General features: G+C 43.7%; 1 protein-coding gene across 2 annotated transcripts in view; it reads left to right on the forward strand.

Annotated features, from left to right (window-relative positions):
- Nucleotides 1-19,257, forward strand: part of TMC5 (transmembrane channel like 5) — a 62,676-nt gene that overhangs the window by 41,907 nt on the left and 1,512 nt on the right. For both annotated transcript variants that reach the window (XM_061599861.1, XM_061599862.1), the window contains exons 15-22: nucleotides 1,121-1,216; nucleotides 1,932-2,007; nucleotides 4,323-4,456; nucleotides 6,722-6,895; nucleotides 12,486-12,564; nucleotides 14,513-14,596; nucleotides 16,116-16,217; nucleotides 18,659-18,695. In XM_061599861.1, coding sequence (XP_061455845.1) covers nucleotides 1,121-1,216; nucleotides 1,932-2,007; nucleotides 4,323-4,456; nucleotides 6,722-6,895; nucleotides 12,486-12,564; nucleotides 14,513-14,596; nucleotides 16,116-16,217; nucleotides 18,659-18,695 — 782 coding nt within the window. The remainder of the gene's footprint in view (nucleotides 1-1,120; nucleotides 1,217-1,931; nucleotides 2,008-4,322; nucleotides 4,457-6,721; nucleotides 6,896-12,485; nucleotides 12,565-14,512; nucleotides 14,597-16,115; nucleotides 16,218-18,658; nucleotides 18,696-19,257) is intronic.

Genomic DNA, 19,257 nt, shown 5'->3' on the forward strand with positions numbered 1-19,257 from the left:
TATTTTATTTTCACTCATAGTTATTTTTATGTACTCTTTCCCCTTACATATACATTTTGGTAAACGTTGGTTGGTTAGCGAACTGCATGACAAAATTCAAGTAAGTGCGAATTTCTAAGGATGGCTGTGTTTCGGTTCTCTTGGAAAATGAGAATTTGATATATTCGACTTGCAATGCGAACTGAATCGAATTTCTCACTGGTCCGTAATGCCAGCCAAACACAAACCAGCCTATGAAGAAACCAGATTCCACCCCCAGCCCCGTGCCAGCTAAACATACTTCCGGGATCGTTTACTACTACGGCTTTCACTGAAGTGTCTGTGCGCATATATACGACAGTGATAAACTCAGAAATTGAACAATGAACTCTCAGTGATGTATTGCTGATTTCAGAGACTAGCAGTCTGGCTAGTCACAGAAAAGAAAAAAAGATTGTGATTGCTGCTGCGTTAAGGTGGTGCTTGCAAAAAGAGGAGAAAGTAATTCAGCCTCACAGAAGAGCAACAAGCAGTTTGCAAATGCATGTATCTCATTGGCTCAGCTTTAAATGCATGCCTCTGAGCATTGGGGAGGCTCTTCATAGTCCTGGCCTGATGCTATTGAACTTCCAATGCATTTCCGCGGGACTCCTGATGGGTTAGACTTATTTTATGGGAAATAAAATAAATATGGAGGTGCTGAGGGATCCCTGCCATCCCTAAGCCACTCCTCATAGAATTGTGTTTGTTTGTTTGTTTGTTATTACCACCCCAGGAGACAGGGGTGGAACCATAGCAATGATTGTGATATCCAAAGATGATTGGCCAGAACAAAAGATGGACAGCAACAAGTCTAGAGTGTCTCTAAATGGGAGGTACTATATTGAATATGAATGTAAGAAAAAGAGAAGGGACTAGGCTATAGGTATAGGGCTTTAGGGTGGGCAGTGCCCCATCTGCCCTTAGTGAGTGGCCTCCACTGTCTGAATGATATTTGCTAGTTCAGTGCCTCTGAGAAGCCCTTAGGCTTCTCACTGTGAAACTAGTTCATTGGCTCTTGCTACTCCTGTCTGGGTATATAGTATATATTGGAGGTGTGCGAAAAGTTTGGGGTTTCAATATGACTTCATCCCATTTTTAGAATCATTGGAACCAAATGCTGCAAAAAACTTGGCGTGCCAGAATTTGACATTGCTCGAAATGTTTTGGATTTGATCTATGCACAGACTTTGACATGGTGAGTAAAAATAATCATATCTACAAGGTCTTTGAATAATAATAACAATAACAATAATAACTGAATTTAGATCTTGCCCTTCCTCCTGAAGGTGCCTGGGGCGGCAAACACTTTAACAAAACAATTTAACAACAACAATAATAAAATCATTTGAAATACAGTTACAGAGAAAAACATCCTTTCATCCTGTGATATAGAGGGATGGAGAACCTGTGGCCCTTCAGATGGTGTTGAACTATATATCCCATCATTCCAGACCATTGGCCTGGCTGACTGGGGCTGATGGGAGTTGGAGTTCAACATTTGGAGGGTCATGGGCTCCCCGCCCCTTTTGTAATACTTAAGTGCTGCCTGCAAATTCCATTAAATGCTTTGTTTTTAAACCTCTGACTTTAAAGGTATCAGTACAAATCCTGCCTGGACCTATTTGCCTGTAAATTGGTAGACTTTGGAAGGTTTACTCTGCCAGCAAATTTTCATCCACTGCTGTCAAAAGGGAACACGTTACAACTGTGTTTTAACATCCCAGTAGTGAAGGGGGGAGAACAAAGCCTAATTTTTCCTGGATTTGGTCTTGGACCTTGAGCTGAATTGGGAAGCTTTTAAAGCCCTTCAGACTGAGATGTGCTGTTTTCCAAAGCACCAGATCGGGATCTGAACGGGATCTTGTCGTTGGTGCATGCCTCTAGCATTGACACATTTCTCTCTTCTGTAGGATTGGCATCTTCTTCTCGCCTCTAGTGCCAGCCATCCAGATGATATCATTGTTCATAATCTTTTGTGTGAAAAAGGTACCCAGTTTCTCATTTTTAAGCCTCTTACCAGGGATGGGGAACCTCAGGCCCCCAGGGCCCAAATGCAGCCCTTCAGATCTCTCTACCTGGCTCTTGGGAGAGCCAAGCCACACATAGGCCACATCCCTTGCCAGCCCTACTTTGCTCCCTTGAATGTTTTTTGCATGGCGGAAATGTGTCCTGGAACTCGGATTGTGCTTCTTGCTTTCCTGGATGGATCGGGGTGGGGTGGGTCTAAACTGACCTTTATCTGTACAAAGCTAAAATTTACATGAATTGCCCAGCTTGCTTTTGCCTCTGGCTCTGCTCCCCGGAAGGTTGTCCAGAAGGGAATGCGGCCCTCAGACTGAAAATGCTTCTCCACCCATTTTTATGCAGCCTAATTGACTGCTTTCATTTAGGTTGCATTCAATGGGAGTAAGTAAGCCCCATTGAACTCATAATATCTTCTCTTGCGAGGCGGTTTCCTGCTTGATCTTTTAGTCTTTTCAGAGTAGCGTCCTTGATAAGGCCAATACATTGATTACTGAGCACATGGCCAAAAAAATGAATGCTTTTATGTCTCTTAGACCTGCTGTGATTGTTACTTCTTAGAGGCATAGGAAGCTGCCTTATATTTAGGGATGTAAGAAGGCATCATTTTCTGGTTCACTGTGTATTTGTCATGTGCAGTGCTGTTTCCAGTCTGTGGTAGTTTCACTTCTGCAAAAATGACATTGTTTGTCTCACTGTCAGGTGATGCTGAACTAATTATGCAATCATGTGATGCCATGGCATTCTTTTTAGTGGAAGGAAATGTTGGGAAAACTGGGGTGGGGTGGAAACACCATCACGTTTGCACACTTTAAAAAATGACAGCGCATGCCAGTCTTCCGTTCTGGTTTGAGAAATGAACACGCGAAATGGCATGATTTCCATTTCCAAACTCTTTGCCATCCCTACTTGTATTGACTCGCACCATTGGTCCATGTAGCTCAGTAATGTCTACACTGACTGGCAGCAGCTCCCCAGGATTTCAGACAGGGATCTCACCCAGCCCAGCCTGAAGATGGCAGGGATTGAATCTGGGGCCTTCTGCATGCAAAGCAGATGCTCTACCGCTGAGCCGGAGCCCTTCCCCTAGAGGAAGCACCTTATGCCAAGTCAGACCACTGGTTCATCTAGCTTAGTATTGTACACATCAACAGGCAGCAATTCTCCAGGGTTTCAGACAGGGGTATTTCCCCAGCTTTACCTGGAAATCGTGAGGACTGAACCTTGGATCGTTTTCATGCTAGGCAGATGCTCCTCTACTGAGCAATGGTTTATTTTACTGTCTGGTTCGCTTCCTTCAGTAGGAAGGAGTGCACAGTTCCTCCCTCTGACACTCACTGCGGTTATTAATGCTTTCTTGCTCTACCGCTGAGCGATGGCTCTTCCCTTTACAGCATTTGTATGCTCCTTCCAATAAAAGAAAAGAAGTTTCTCTCTCTGTGTGTATACACCTATGAACTGAGCATGGTATAAAGCCCGCTGCAGAGGATCAGACCAACATAGGAAAAAGCTCACAAAAACCCTGCAGTTCTTGCATATCTTAAAACCAGAGAATTTCAGAGCCATAAAAAGATGTTAAAAGTTTTTTTAAAAAGAAATAAGTTCAGGTGAACTGAATGGAACTTGGGATCGACACAGATTACATTAAGCATGCTTAAAAAAGAAAAGAAAGCAATGCTTACCAGGGGCCACTTAAGCTTTAAGAAAACCCCAAAAACAGTCATGCAGAGCCTCGATCCAGATCAGATCCATGGCACGCAGGGAGGAGGGATTTAACCCTTTTCTCTCCTCCAGTCTCCTGCTCACCATTGCCTCTGCTGTGGCTGATGTCTCCCATGAAGGTGCTGTTTAGCATCTCTGGAGGCAAATATCAGTCTGGGGTGATGCAATGTTTAGGGCAGAAAGAGTTAAAACACTTCTCCCTGTGCACTGTGGTCCCGATCAGGTTCTCACATGGCAGATCAGTGGTGGGGCATCTGCCTTGCATGCAGAAGGTCCCAGGTTCAATGCCGGGCATCTCCAGCTACGGCTGGGAGAGACTCTTGTCTGAATCCCTGGAGAGATACAACACTGAGCTAGATGGATCAACAGTCTGGCTGGGAATAAGGCAGCTTCCTCTGTTCTTTGGGGAGCGATCAGTGCTGAGCATCTTTAAAACAACAACAAAAACCGTGCTTAACATGTGTCATTTGACCTAAGTTTTATTTCGATTCTATGGAGTACGTGTGGCGTTCATGCTGTATGTGTTGAAATGCCCATCATCTTCACGTTCCTAAAAGGTCAGTCTGATGATGAACTGCCAGCCACCTCGCCAAGCTTGGAGAGCTTCTCAGATGAACACCGTCTTTGTTTTCCTCCTGTTTTTCCCATCTTTCACTGGAGTCCTCTCTGTCATAGCAGTCACTGTCTGGAGGTAAGTAGGATTCCTTCCTTCCCCTTTCAGATGACATGGCTCTGTTCAAGGCCTTTTAGTGCAGGGATGTGGAACATGTGGCCCTCCAGATGTTGCCAGACTACAGCTCCCTTCAGTAGTGCCTTAGTCTTTTTTTAGATGGGGGGGTCCTGGGAGGGGAGGAAATACCCTGAAGGGGGCTCACCTCCTTCTCAACTCTGTTGCTTCTGTCCATTTATTTATTTATTAAACTTATATACCGCCCCATAGCCGAAGCTCTCTGGGCGGTGCACAAGACTAACATCAAAATACAATAAACACATATTAACAATTTAAACACATTAAAAGATTTAAAATTTTAAAAGATGAAACAATTCCAACACATACCAAAAACATATTAAAATGCCTGGGCGAAGAGGAATTTTAACCTGGTGCCGGAAGGATAGAAGTGTTGGCGCCAGGCGTATCTCCTCAGGGAGATTGTTCCATAAATCAGGGGCCACCACTGAAAAAGCCCTTTTTCTTGTTGCCACCCTCCGAGCTTCCCTATGAGTAGGCACTCGGAGGAGGTCTTCGATGTTGAGCGTAGTGTACGGGTAGGTTCATATCGGGGGAGGCATTCCATCAGGTATTGTGGTCCTGTGCCGTGTAAGGCTTTATAGGTTAGAACTAGCACTTTGAACCGGGCCCGGAAACATATAGGCAGCCAATGCAAGCGGGCCAGAATCAGTGTTATATGTTCCGACCGTCTGGTCCCCGTTAACAGTCTGGCCGCTGCATTCCGCACGAGCTGCAGTTTCCGAACCGTCTTCAAAGGCAGCCCCACGTAGAGTGCATTGCAGTAATCTAGTTTAGAGGTTACCAGGGCATGAACTACTGAAGCGAGGTTCTCTCTGTCCAGATAGGGGCGTAGAGGTTCTCTCTGTCCGTTCACTTGTCCTGTTCTTCAGGGCCCATCCACACCACCACCCGGGGGAGAGTTCTCGTTGCTGCAGAGATGGGAAATGTGTTTTTTTTTCTGCCCACAGGCCACATTCCCTTCTAGCTAGCCGACTGAAGGCCACATGCCAATTGTGGGCAGGGCCAGAGGCAAAAGTGGGTGGAGCAACCAATGTAAACATTACCTCTGTACAATAGGTATTGTATCACACACCCCTCTCTGTCCTCCATCCATGCAAGCAAGAGACATTATCAGAGTTCAAGGATGCATTCCAACAAGGCAAAAAAACACTCAAAGGGAATGTGAGATGGGGCAGGAAGGGGTATAGCCTGGGTGTGGCTGGGGAGGTTGTGTGTCCTGGAGGGCCACATTTGGCCGCTGGGCCTGAGGTTCTGCATCCCTGGCTTAGTCTTTTGATTGTTCACATAAATGGAGAGGACAGGTGAAGCAGCGGTGACAGCAAGGGGAAGGAGCAGCAGAGCCCTGTGGCCCCAGCTGTGGTGGGAGCCTCAGCAGATGCCCAAGGATGCCAACCCTGGTCATCCTGGCTTCCACCCCTTCATCAAAGGAAAAATATAAAATGGTGTAAGCTGAAAAACAACAGGGGAAATCATTAAGGAGCAGCATCTCCACTTGCCTTCCACTCATGGCCTTTCCAGACTGGCTATTTTGGGGTGGGATTCAGTCGCAACTGGCAAATTCAGGTTGCACAATGGACATTGATTGGGAGCTCTTGCTCTCTCCCACATTGGACTTTTTGCAATAGATGAGAAAATGCACTGGAAAGTGTCAGCTGATACTTGCTTGGCACGGCTTTGTCAAACCTCCCTGCATACCAGTCAGGATGAATGCTGAATGAATAGGTTATCTGGAAGCATCCTAAGATAGTTTTGGAACTCATTCTGCCCTAGGCTGAAAACATGGAAGAATGAATCCTGGAACTCCAGTTACTATGATCTTGGAGTCAAAGACCTTAAAAGGCCATTGCCTGTCAGTGCTGTGTGAGACCGGCTATAAAGTGCCTCTAGAGATATGAAGGCCTGGGAAAAACTGGGAAAATTCCGGGGGGGGGGAGTTCATTTCCCCCCCTGGTTTTTTTCCTGAAAAATTGGGCGGGAGGAAGGAAAAACTGTTTCCCCCTAAATTTTTCCATTTTTTCCTGGGTCTTCACATCTCAAAGCAGCTCCTTATATCCTTATTCCCCCCCCAAAAAAAGCTCTTTCCAGATGTTTAAAAAATACTCACCTTGGCCTTTGGAATGAAGTGATAATATCAACTCCTGTGCATGCTGAAAAAGATATGAACCCTTTTCTAAATCAGCCTTCCTTTACCCCTTCTTTACCCAGGCTGAAGCCTTCCAAGACGTGCGGTCCTTTCCGAGGCCTGGTGACCATCTTTGAGGCTGTTTCCAGCTGGCTGGGGATACTCTCCAGTTATTCCGGCTCGAGATGGGTTGTGTGGATTTATCATAACTTACTCGAAAGCGTGCATTTCTTCCTCATCCTTTCCATCATTGTTCTGTAAGTGCCTGTCTAGTAGGTGGAATGGACAGAGCTTGGAAGTAATTACAGTAGGGCCCCGCTTTTTGGCAGCCTGCTTTTCGGCATTCCACTAATACAGCGGCTAAAATTAGAGTAAGGCCCCACTCATACGGTGCTTGTTCCACTTTTACGGCGTTTTTCGGGTGTCGGGCACCATTCTATTGACGGAGATCTGCTTTTCACTTGTAGGCGGAGGTCTGGAACGTAACCCGCCATATGAGTGGGGCCCTACTGTAGTTAGAAAAAATGAATTACTGGTAATTTATTACTTTTTTGAGGAACAAGTGGGTAATTCCTTTACATTTTGATTGTAATACGAGGAATTTTATTACTTTTGAGGAGTAATTGTAATGTTTCCAGCATTACTTTTGGGCATTACGTGGGTGGGGGAGCAAGGGAAGTCTTCTGCTCCTCTGATTTGTGGATGAAAATCATTGCCCCAAACTGGGCTTCTGTACAGCATTGCTCTTCAAAATGGGTCACCTTTACTCTCCATTCCCAGGTCTTGGAAGATGACTTTTAAAAAGGAATAAATTATAATTACTGTTACATGGCTCCAAAAGGAATAAATTACATTACAATTACATTTGTTCTGAAAGGAATTGATTACTTTACTGTTACTCAAAAGTAATCTCTACAATTACACTTAAGTTACTTTTAAAAACACTAGGGTGCCTACAAGGTGCTGGCCTTGGCTGCTGCACACTAAGTCGCCTAAAACAACATTAAAAATAAACACACTCATATACAGAGGTAGTAGAATAATTCTTTTTATCCATATGATAGCAGTGGTGGTCTCTCCAAGGCCACTACTCAGATCTTTGCACATCAAACCAAGTGCAACCCACTCCCACACACCCTCTCAGTCAGCAAGCATAATCTCTCTCACTCAACCACCTCCTGGACCCTGCCCTGCCACCTATACAGCTATCCAAGTGAAGGAGAGAGCCTTGTGGATACATGTGAGTCATGCATGTAGAACAGTGGACCCAAGCAGCAGGAAGGTACCACTCCCTCCCTCGGAACCCAAGGAGAGTGACTTCTGTACCTCTGAGAATGAGATTGCTGAAGAACTGAATTGCTGAATGAAAAGGGCTATCTCACAGAAGAAGGCCGTGACCCACGCTTGATTGCCCAGGTAGGGGCTATAGAAGAGATCCTAGAACATCTTGAGAATGACACAGAAGAATTTGTAGAGGACGACTCCTGCCTTGACGAGCTGGCATCGAGACTGGGTAACACTTTTGTGAAGACCCAGCTGCAAGACCTGAATGAAAGTGGGTGTGAATGCAGATGGTAGCAACCTCTGCAGCTCTGCTTTTCCTGATACACCTCCTCACTGTTACAATCTCAGACCAAGGTGAGACCGATAAGTCTGACTTTGGCAAAGAAAAGTCAGGGGGGGGAAGAGAACCTATCCAGTTTTTTAGATCGTGTTTTTTAGATGAGAATAACCTCTCAAACTGTGTTATCCTTGTACTTCTACCTGCTGCTGAAAAGGTGGGAGAAGTAGAGACAACGAATCCAGAGTTGCCTGGAGAGGCAAGCCAAATAGTACTCAGGACTAAATAAATGAATGATTGATACCTTTTTGGGGGGCACCCACTTCCTGGTATTCCTGAGGAACTGGAATTGAATGTATTAGATCCCCTAGATATCCCCTGACCACCCCTGCAGTGTGCTCTAGGATGGAAAAACTACCTTCCTCCAGTATCTTATTATGGGTGTCCCAATGCCTATGGGACATTGATGGGTTATAACAATTGTGTTTACTGGTATATTTCCACAAGGAGGAACTTATATTAATACCTATTGGGCCCTCATAGACCAAATCAGGTTAGACTGGAACCTGTCCAAGTGTTGGTTGTGTAGTCATGTTCCAATCCACTCAACAGGAGGTGTCCCCATGATACCAGTGCCTTTGAATTCAACTGAAATGGTGTATCCAGAGTACTTGGATTTAAAAGCTGACGCGACCTGGAAGGATGTAAATATACAGGGGAAAGAGTACATTCAGTTATCTTACGAAAAGCAGGGCGTGTTTTGTTGGCAATGTAATGGTTCTTCCTTTTTTTCTGGGTAATAGCCATTGTACCCATGAAGTTAGAATTAACGGGACCTATATGAACGGTATCTGGCAGAGCACATTTACAAGTCTCCCTTTTGAGGGATATTATCTGCAATGGATGACATCACCAGGTGTAATTCAGGCTTTATAGCTCTGGTAGGTCACTATTTTGTTTGTGGGGATACAGCCTACAAGTAGGGTGGGTGGTCAGGAAACTGCTATATTGCCACCCTTTTCCCAGTAGTGCGAGTACTGAGTAATCTACCAGCAGGTACTGGTAATCTACCAGCAACTACCAAGATATATCCCAAACAGAAAAGTTTTTTGGCATTGCAATCCCCAGCGATGGAGTGTCCCTAGCTATACGGGAAATTAGAAAATTGGCATGTTCCCTGGAAAAGGTTGTGAATGCCACAGCAACGGGGTTTGAGGCCATAAAGGGAGAAATGAGAGAAATGAGACAAATGGTATTACAAAATCACTTAGCATGAGACTTTGTCCTGTCCAGCAAAGGAGGGGTATGTGCTCTTATAGGGAAAGAGTGTTGCACAAGAATCTCAGACACTTCTAGCACCATTGACTCCCAGATATCAGTGATCCAACAATAGGCAGAGAAACTACATCAGCAGGATTCCTGGTCTTTCGAAAGATGGTTTAGTGGCATTGGGGGGGGGCTTGATGGGACCATTTTATGCGCCCTTCTTCACCTTATTGGTTTTGTGTGCTATATATATTGCAATACAAACGGGAATATGCTGTCTTTAGAGTGTTGGAACAAAATTGGGACAAGGGGGTATAAACAAAATAGTGCATCAGATGCAAGTGAAATTAGGCCGTGATGAAGATATAGAGAAGTGGATAATAGCAGAAAATATAAGGGTAAAAGACTTACAGAAAGAATGGATGAGGATGAGTAAAATAGAAGTAGAGTAAGACTTTGTGTGAAGCTGAATAGCTTCAAAGGGGGAATATAATGGGGAATTTATATATTTTTATAAAGGAAATATATTTTAAGAACTAAAATCAGTAAAGAAAATTATAAACAGTACCGGCTGCATAGCTGCTATATTATTTAAATGTTGAAGGTGTGTAGCAAATGTTTCTATAGCAACAGGTATGCCAGGTATGCTTGGCAAACCAGGAACAATGGTACAATGGTATGCTTGGTAGCAAGTGGCCTCAAGAATATCAGTCAAGAGGACAGCAGAACAATAGTGTAGGCCAATGTGTAGAGACAATGGAAATGTACCTGTACGCTAGTTTCTATGTTTCATGTTGCTATGGTTCTTGTTTCTATGGAGGTATTAGAATTACCTAATGTTATCTGATTGGTTTAGAAATACTGCAGAAAGGCATAACCTTTATGTAATGCTTTAAGGAGATTGTATGATTGGTGAAATGATGTCACATGCTGTGTTTTGAACTGTGTAAAAGGCCTGAGCAGACAGTGCCATATTGCAGTTCTAGCCACGTATCTGGAGAGGCTGTTCTTACGTACGCTCGTATAGAATAAAGGCCTACTTTGCCTGAAGCCTGTGTTCTCTAATTCCTTGAGGATCCCTGGTCCAAGAACCCCAAATTCCCTGCCACTAAATGGAACTTGTTAGGAATGGAGGAAGTGGTCCTAGGGTATGGACTTGAAGGCACATGAGGCCACTACCTTGCTGAAGCTCAGCAGGTCTGGGTCTGGTCAGTTTCTGGATGGGACACCACCTGGGAACCACATGTATGCCGCCTTGGGTTCCTTGACAAAAGAAAGGCAGGATATAAATGCATGAAAATAAAAATACTGGGTCAGACTATTGTCTGTCTAACCCAGTTCTGTCTGTGCCTGCTTTTCCCAACCTAGTGTCATCCTGATGTTGCTGGACCACAGCTCCCATCATGCCAGCCATTGGCCATGCTTCTTTGGGGCAGTAGTCCAAAATGTGTGGAGGGCACCAGGTTGAGAGGGACTAGTCTACACTGACAGCATGATAAGAACAGTTCAACAATGGAACCAATTGCTCAGACTGCATTCGCACTATACATTTAAAGCACTCTTGTACCACTCGCAGAACCAGCTTGAACAACGGTGCTCTAAAATTTAGCTCACATGGTCTTCCTACAAATTCTGTCCCAGCTGAACATTTCTCACCATGAACAAGGCTACTTGTGGTTTGAATTGCCAGCTTTAAATTCAAGCTTCCATAAATATATAGCATGTGTAATATGTAAATACTACACTGATTATATACATTACATTCATGTAATATAAAGTATTTGTGATAGCTACTGTTTAATCATGGTGGTGTGGTGGTTAAACTGCCAAAGTAGGAGCTGTGAGATCTGAGTTCAAGCCCTCATCTAGGCTCATCCGCATTATATATTTAAAACACTATTATACCACTTTAAATAGTCATGGCTTCCCCCAAAGCATCCTGGGAACTGTAGCTTGTTAAGGGTGATGTTAGGAAACCCCTACTTCCCTCACAGAGCTACAGTTCCCAGAGTTCCCTGAGAAGAGGGATTGTTAAGCTACTCTTACAAACTACATTTTCGAGGATTCCACTGGAGAAGCCATAACTGTTTAAAGTGGTATGATGCTGCTTTAAATTTATGGTGCAGATGTGGGCTCTCCTTCACTGGAATCTTCAGCTGGAGGGTTAATGGATATTTGGAGGATGCTCTAGTTCTGCTTTTCCTGCATGAATCAGGGGGTTAGAATACCTCTTTACCCTGACCTTTGACACCTGTGTAGGGATGTGTTAGAATTCCACCCAATTCAGATTTGGTACCGAATTTTCCATTAGTTTGCTTATTTTCAATCATTGAGGATTGGATTTTAATGTTGCCAATTTCTGCAGCTATTTGTGAAAACAACCTTTTGTAAAAAAACAAAACAAATCCATGTCTCTAAACATTGATTGTAAGAATGATAATTTATAGATATTTCCTTAAAATATTGTTGTTTCCTTTAAAAATATTAATATTAATATTTTTTCTGAGTGGGAAAAAAACATGGATTGGAAAAAGCAGTGGCTAGCAGATACAGAACGAACTCGGATCTATGCCAGCCTGTTAGGTCGATGGAATGCTTTTGGACCAGCACCAGCCAATGGATCCCATCCCTACACTTGAGACATTTACTTTTAAGACCTACCTATTTTGAGATTTTAGGTTGTTTTTAATGTCGTATTTTAAAATTGTAACCCGCCTTGGGACCTTTGGGTGAAGGGGGGTAACTGATGATGGTAATAATAGTAATAGATGGCCTACAAGACTCCATCCAACTCTATCATTAAAGATGCCAGGTGACCCAGTTGCCAATTCTCCTGCATTGCACCTGTTTTGCCTTTTATATTGATATGTGACAGTGATTAGTACTGAATTTTCCCATCATTCTCAGGAACTTCTGTTTTTAAAAATAGCACAAAAGATGCAAGGGGAAATCCTCCTTTCTTTTAATGTAGCAATATAAGATTTGAAGAGCTCATTTTAATTTCTTCAACTCTGCTTTAGAATTATCACATACCTCTACTGGCAAATAATAGATGGGCGTAAAATAATGGTGAAACTTCTGCAAGAGCAGATCATCAATGTAAGTACATTCTTGGGGAACCTTCCCATTGTGTGAACCAGATGCCCATCTTCATTTTTGTGGCTTTGAGTAATTTGTGTGTAAGAACCAGTGGGTGCAATTCAACAAAAACCAACTTAAAACCAACCCATTAAAATTAATGAACCTAAGTTACCCATATCCATTCATTTCAGTGGGTCTGCTCCGAGTAGGATTAACGCTGGATACAATTCAGTATATTTTTGCTTCTGTACAAGGGAAGAAAATTAAAAACCTGATCATGGCACATTTTACTATTAGTTTGGTTATTCATTCTCTGGCCCAAGGTTTTATGTATATATTGAAAAATCCACTGAAAAGAGACCAGGAGACACTGTGACCACATCTCCTCCCTCTTGGATTCAAATTGTGCTGAAATAATTGACAATCCTGATTTCTGATTGATTATCCTTGGTAGCCATTTGGTTATTTGATTGTCTCTTAGAGCCAATCAGAGAGAGGGATTCGGGGGGGGGGTTCCCCCTAGACCAAGGTAAGGGAGGAGACATAAGCAGACAGTGTACAGCTAATTCAGCGCATGCTAAATTCTAAGGATGGGAAGAGAAATTTGATTCAGTTTGCATTTAAAGCCAGATCTATCAAATTTGCACTTTCCAAAACAATGAGAACCAAAGCCCAGACATCTTTGAAATTTGCACTTACCCGAATTTTGCTATGCAGTTCTCCAACCAATGTTTTAAAAAATACATTTACTAGGGGAAAGTTTGCATAAAAATGAATATTAGTGACAATAACATACAAAAATTCATTCTGTCTAGAGAAATTGCTTGCATTAGTCAAAACTGCATACAAAGATGTATTATTGGGTGAATTTAGCACTAAAATGCTGAAGAATTTTTATGATTTCTTTTTAAAATTGCACTGTTGCAGAATTGTGGAGAACTGAATTTAAGATCTGAAAAATGGGAAACACAGACAACCGAAACTGACAGATTCTTCCATCCCTACTTAATACAGTAATACCTCAGTTAATGAATCCTCCAGGAATGAAATTCCTTTTAAGAAAGGCTTTTTAAAAGGTGAAACTGGCTAGCTTTGCTTTGCTATGGATAAAGTTTCAAGCCTGTGCTTTTGCTTTAAGGTGAAACTGACTAGGCAATATCTTTGCTTTGCTGTCAATAAACTGACAAGCCTATGCCTTTGCTTTAAGGTCAAACTGACCAGTCTGTGTCTTTGCTTTCCTATGGATAAATGTTCAAGCCTGTGCCTTTGCTTTGCTAGGGTGAAACTGACAAGTCTGTGTGTTTGCTTTGCATGAGAGATCTCTTGCTTTCTCCCAGGACTGGGGAGAGAAGGATCCAATGCTATTCAGATGGGGAGGGTGCCAGGTAGTCATTCTTTAAAGCCCCTGTTGAAGCTGCCCCCACCATCTATGAGCAGGTGTAGGAACCTATCCCTATTCTGTCCATTGTTATTCCTACCTCTGGTACCAACATTTCTGTTGAAGAAGTAAGTCCAGCAATGCATCTACTTTGCTAACTGAGGTATTACTGTAAAACACGGGGGGATAAACCACATATTGCAATAAACACTATTTTTTAAAAGTGTAGCTATAATGACCACATTTATTTTGGAATGGGAAAAACTGCAGAGCTCCAATCCAGAATGTACTCCCAATCCAGATCAGGAACTTGCCAGGGTTTCCTACCAAAGCACTACTATTCCCCCTCCTCCCAAGCCTTGCAGTAACAGCACTTTTCTGAGTCAGGATCTCACAGCTCCTTTGTCTTCAAAATGTGTGGCCAACATATAAGCACAGTTTTAGAAAGCTTGTTTGTTGCAACATGTGCTCCCCTCCCAATTGTCCATTTTTGGAGAAGGGGGGGAATGCACCAAGAAATATCACATTTGTACATTCCCTCCTCTGGCTGCGGCACCTTCTAATATTCAGACATTTCTTGATTTGTAGGAAGGCAAAGATAAAATGTTTCTATTGAAGAAACTACGTGCACTGCAGGCATCTAAACTTCTAAATTCAGGACAGCAGCTGCAGGTGAGTTCTGAAAATGTGGGCTTTTAAAATGTAGCTTTATTCATTATGAACAGGGAAGGAAAAGGACCAGTCACCATCCCGAGGAATGAGTGCACATATACAGATGTTCAGAAAGCCATGTCACTTTCTGTTAGCACATGAAGGATGGGGTCTGTGTGGTTTCAGCTGGTAGTTGGGATTTTTCCTTCCCAAACCAAAGTTTATATTCCCTAGAGCTTTTCTGAACAGTACCCATTCTCTAACCCTTTTCACAAGTGGACCAGCATCAAAGTGTTGCAGCACGGAGTGCTCCTGTTCAGAATGCCAGCCAGCGATGGCCTTTCCCAGGATTCCCCATTCCATTCCTTCTCCCAAGGTTTTCCATCCCCCACTTCTAACAAGAGTCAGTGAGCAACCCTTGCCCCACTGAGCAGGCTCAGTCCTCATTGAGCTGTCTTTGGGTTTCTCACCTTCACAGACATCTTTTGAGGTTCCCCTCCCTGTATATTTTTTGTACTCTTGCAAACTTCTCAAGTCTAGAGATGCCTCCTTGTGTGTGAATGATACAAGTCCGCTATTAGCATATGCTGTCTCAATAGGCTGTTGACTAGCACTTGCTATTCAAGCATTCTTGAGGATGGTCTTTGAGTTTGAGGGCATGGTGATGGGGGCTGTCATGATGAGCTCCTGCACTTCAGAATTTACTGTTACACCACCAGCCTTAGAAAGCACAAGCACTCATTTTCAGATAAGTATTTGAGCCCAACAAAGGATAGCATTTTCCCCAAGTGACCCATTCGCCAGTCCTTCAAATCAGTATCATACTGAGTTTGTTTCTCAGCTGTTAGTTTGCAAAATGAATGAATGAGCTGGACTGCATTTTTAAAAAAATTGCATGCGAGAAATGTCTTGGTCAAAGTTACAACATAGTGGATTTTGGAAACCAAGCTATTTCCAATTTTGCCACTGATCTATTTTTGAAGGAAGAAGAGCTTGAGCAGGTCACTTTTTCTTAGGCAGCGCACACACCATACATTTAAAGCACATTTCTTCCTCCAAAGAATCCTGGGAACTGTAGTTTACTCCTCACAAAGCTACATTTCCCAGCACTCTTAACAAACTACGGTTCCCAGAATTCTTCAGGGAGAAAAACTGTGCTTTAAATGGATGGTGTGTATGCATCCATAATCTCTGTGTATAAATGGGCCATGATAATTAGCCAACTCTGGGTTTGGAGAAAATACAGTATGTGATACAGTGAGTTGTTTCCTGAGATTGGAGCAGATGTAGTTAATGGGAAAAATCATGCCAAATACCCTATATTAAGAAACCCTTAAAAAAAAGTACTTTAAGCTGCTGTTGGTGCCTAACTTGCATTTAGGTTTAGGTCAATCCCCTGGGTATTAAGTCTTGGATACAACCCTTACCTTGAGCATGGTGAGACTCATGCAGTTTCAATCCATTCCTTGAACCCTCAAAGTGTACCTAAGTATACCAGGCGTACCTAATCGTGGGATACTTTTGTCCCCCTCCCCGGCAGAGGAATTCATCTGTTCACCAGACTAGACTGCAAATGCATTTCCAATTGCCTAACTCCACTGACAGCCTTCCAGCAGCGAGGGAAAGAGACTCTTACTTTGAGGTAATGGGAACAGTAAATGAGAGGGAATCTTTGGGCATGTGTGTGGGATAAAAGTCCTTGCATTAGAAATGGTACCACTCTTTTCTGCTTTGGTTGGATCTTACCTAGAATACTGTGTCCAGTTCTGGCTGTTGCAGTTTGAGGGCCATAGTTCAGTGGCGGCGCATCTGCTTTGCATTGAGAAAGCCCCAGGTTTAGTCCCTGGCATCTACAGGAAGGGCTGGGGAACCTGCTGAAACCCTGAATAGCTGTTAGTGCCCATTGGGACCAGCAGAGCAGATGGCAGAGAGGCCAACACTAGGTGGCGCCAGAGCCAACTAATCCAAATTTGTTTTAATTATTGTTTTATTGCTTGGCGTTTGCCACCCTGAGCTCCTTTGGGAGGAAGGGGAGGATATAAATAAATAAATAATAGTTTTGTCCCGCATTCTCCTTCCTGCTGAGTTCTGCAAAGGCTAACCTTTACTAAGGAGGAAGAAGCTGACTGCTAGGGTCACACCCTGGATTGGTTGTAAGTCAGCAGGCAGGCAGGTAGGGACAAGATGTGGTTGGTGGGCAGCATCCCAATTGCCCTACTGGGCCAGCCTCCACTGCAGTCAGTGTAGACAATACATTGGCTCAATGGGCCAATGAATGGTCTGACTCAACAAAAGGTAGCTTCCGATGTTCCTAAACGTATCGATAAACTGGAACGTGCCCAGAGGAGGGTGGCAGAGTTGGTGAGGGGCGTGGAAACCACTTCTTAGAGGAATAGTTGAACAAGTTAGGTATGTTTAGCCTGGTGAATAAATGATTTAGAGGCAATATGATGGCTGTATATAAAGGATCAACACCAGAGCTTGGAAGAGTTACTTTTTTGAACTACAATTCCCATCAGCCCAATCCAGTGGCCATGCTGGCTGGGGCTGATGGGAGTTGTAGTTTTAAAAAAGTAACTTTTCCAAGCTCTGATCAACACATAAGACAATGAAGCAAATTTGGCGACTGTTTCTTCATAGAGGCCTTTCCCAACCTAGTGCCCTCCAGATATTTAGGGCTACAACTCCCATCAGCCCCAGCCAGTGCAACCAGTGATGATGGAGTTGTAGTCCAAAACTCTGGAGGGCAATCTAGTTGGGAGAAGAGCACAGGGAGCTGCCTTATACTGAGTCAGGCCTTTTGTCCATCAGTATTATCCACGCTGACTGGCAACGGCTCTCTAAGGTTTTAGGCAAGCAACATTCTCAGCCCTACCTGGAGATGTGGGGGATTGAACTTGGGTCCTTCTGCATGCAAGCTAAATGCTCTGTCACTGAGCTACGGCCCTTCCAGGTTGCTCCAGAGGGTAGGGCTCTAACAATGGTTTAAATGACAAGATAAAGGATTGACACTCAACATTAGGAAGAACTTATTGATGGTGCAGGCTGTTTGACAGTGGAACAGGCTGCCTCAAAAGGGGGGTGACTCTTTTGTTAGAAATGTTTCAACAAAAGGCTGGAGGACCACATATCCGGGATACTGTAGTGGGGTTTCTGCTTCAGCAGAGGGTTGGGCTAGATGACCTTTTGATCTCCTTTCCAACTCTTTCATCCCATTTGCAGCCTCATAAGTTGGTATCTTACAAGATCTGAACAGGGTGGTTCATGACATATGTTTTTGGAGGTCGCTGATTCATAGGGTCGCCGTAAGTCGTAGTCGACTTGAAGGCACATAACAACAAGAAGTTGGTGTCTTTACACTGCCTGGGTAGGTGGCATAAAACAGCCACCTTGTCCTTCCTCAGCCGTGCTATGATGCCAACTGGGCTTGAACAATGTCCTGAACTTCTCACTGCTGGAACAAAAAAGACAAAGAAGTTGTGCAATAGTAGCTCTTTGGGGGAAAGGTTAGGCTCTAGGGTTTTTATAATGATCTTCCATGTGCAGAACATCAATATGTAAAGAAAAGTTGGTTCTCAAGAGAACAATTTGGCTCCTCCTGCTTCCTCTCAGCACTGCAGTACCTATTCAGCCATGAGGGCCCATTTGGCACTATTTATACCTCTCCAAATCTGTCAACTCCTTGTTAAAGCATTGTCTGGCAGTTTTGTTCAAAATGCATGAGTTGTCTGAACAGCACTGAAGTACATTGGCCTTGCTGCTTTTAAACAAGTGACTGCTATGACTGAACAAGAGCAAATTAAAGCAAAAGTTCTGATTTGGAATCCTCTAATAGCAGAAATGCAGGGGCCACAGAAAATTGCCAAGATGTGTTCCACAGTTAATTTGGCACTCATGCAAAGCAAAAAGTTTTGACATAGATCCTGGCTGGACAAGCAAAATGAGAGAGTGAGAACTTCCAAACAGTTGAAAAAAGAATGTGGCAGATAAAGCTCAGAACACCCCTTGCCTCAAGTTATTTTAGACACAAGGGGAGAAAAAAGAGATCTGCATATTATATTGTTTTTCTTCTCTTCTCTTTAGTCTTCAAGAATTCCTGAAATGACCAGTTTCTCTCATGGTAAGCGTAAGCCTGGCACAGAGGCAGAGCAGCTAGCACAAATGGGAAGCCTACTTCTTTGAAGATCTAAAGCCTTGCTCAGATATCCAGTACCTGTAGTAGTATGCAGTGGCTGGCATTTCCCCCTCCACAGCAACACGCACGTGGGGCAGTCTCTCCTTTGCCAACCACACCAGCTGATGCAGGATCAGCTTTGTCTGAAGAAAACAAACTTCTGCACAAGATTTCCAACATAGAAACAGGAGCTGATTAAACAGGGTTATCCCTTGTGTGTGCGTGTTGCAGTGGCCTCCTTCAGAGTGAGCTGATCATGCTTCAGCTAGGGCAGCCTCTCCCAACTAGTGGGCCACCAGATGTTGTTGGAGCACAATTCCCATCTTTCCTGACCATTGGCAATGCTGGCTGAGGCTGATGGGAGTTGTGGTCCAGCAACACCTGGTGGCCCACTAGTTGGGAAAGGCAGAGCTGGGGATGGGGCAAGCCCCACACCTTCCCACACGCCCTTTCATGTATTCAGAAATTAGTATCTGAATAGGGCTATAGTTATCTACAGAACTTGTCA

This window comes from Rhineura floridana, chromosome 17, assembly GCF_030035675.1.
Source record: "Rhineura floridana isolate rRhiFlo1 chromosome 17, rRhiFlo1.hap2, whole genome shotgun sequence".
Classification (NCBI taxonomy): Eukaryota; Metazoa; Chordata; class Lepidosauria; order Squamata; family Rhineuridae; genus Rhineura; species Rhineura floridana.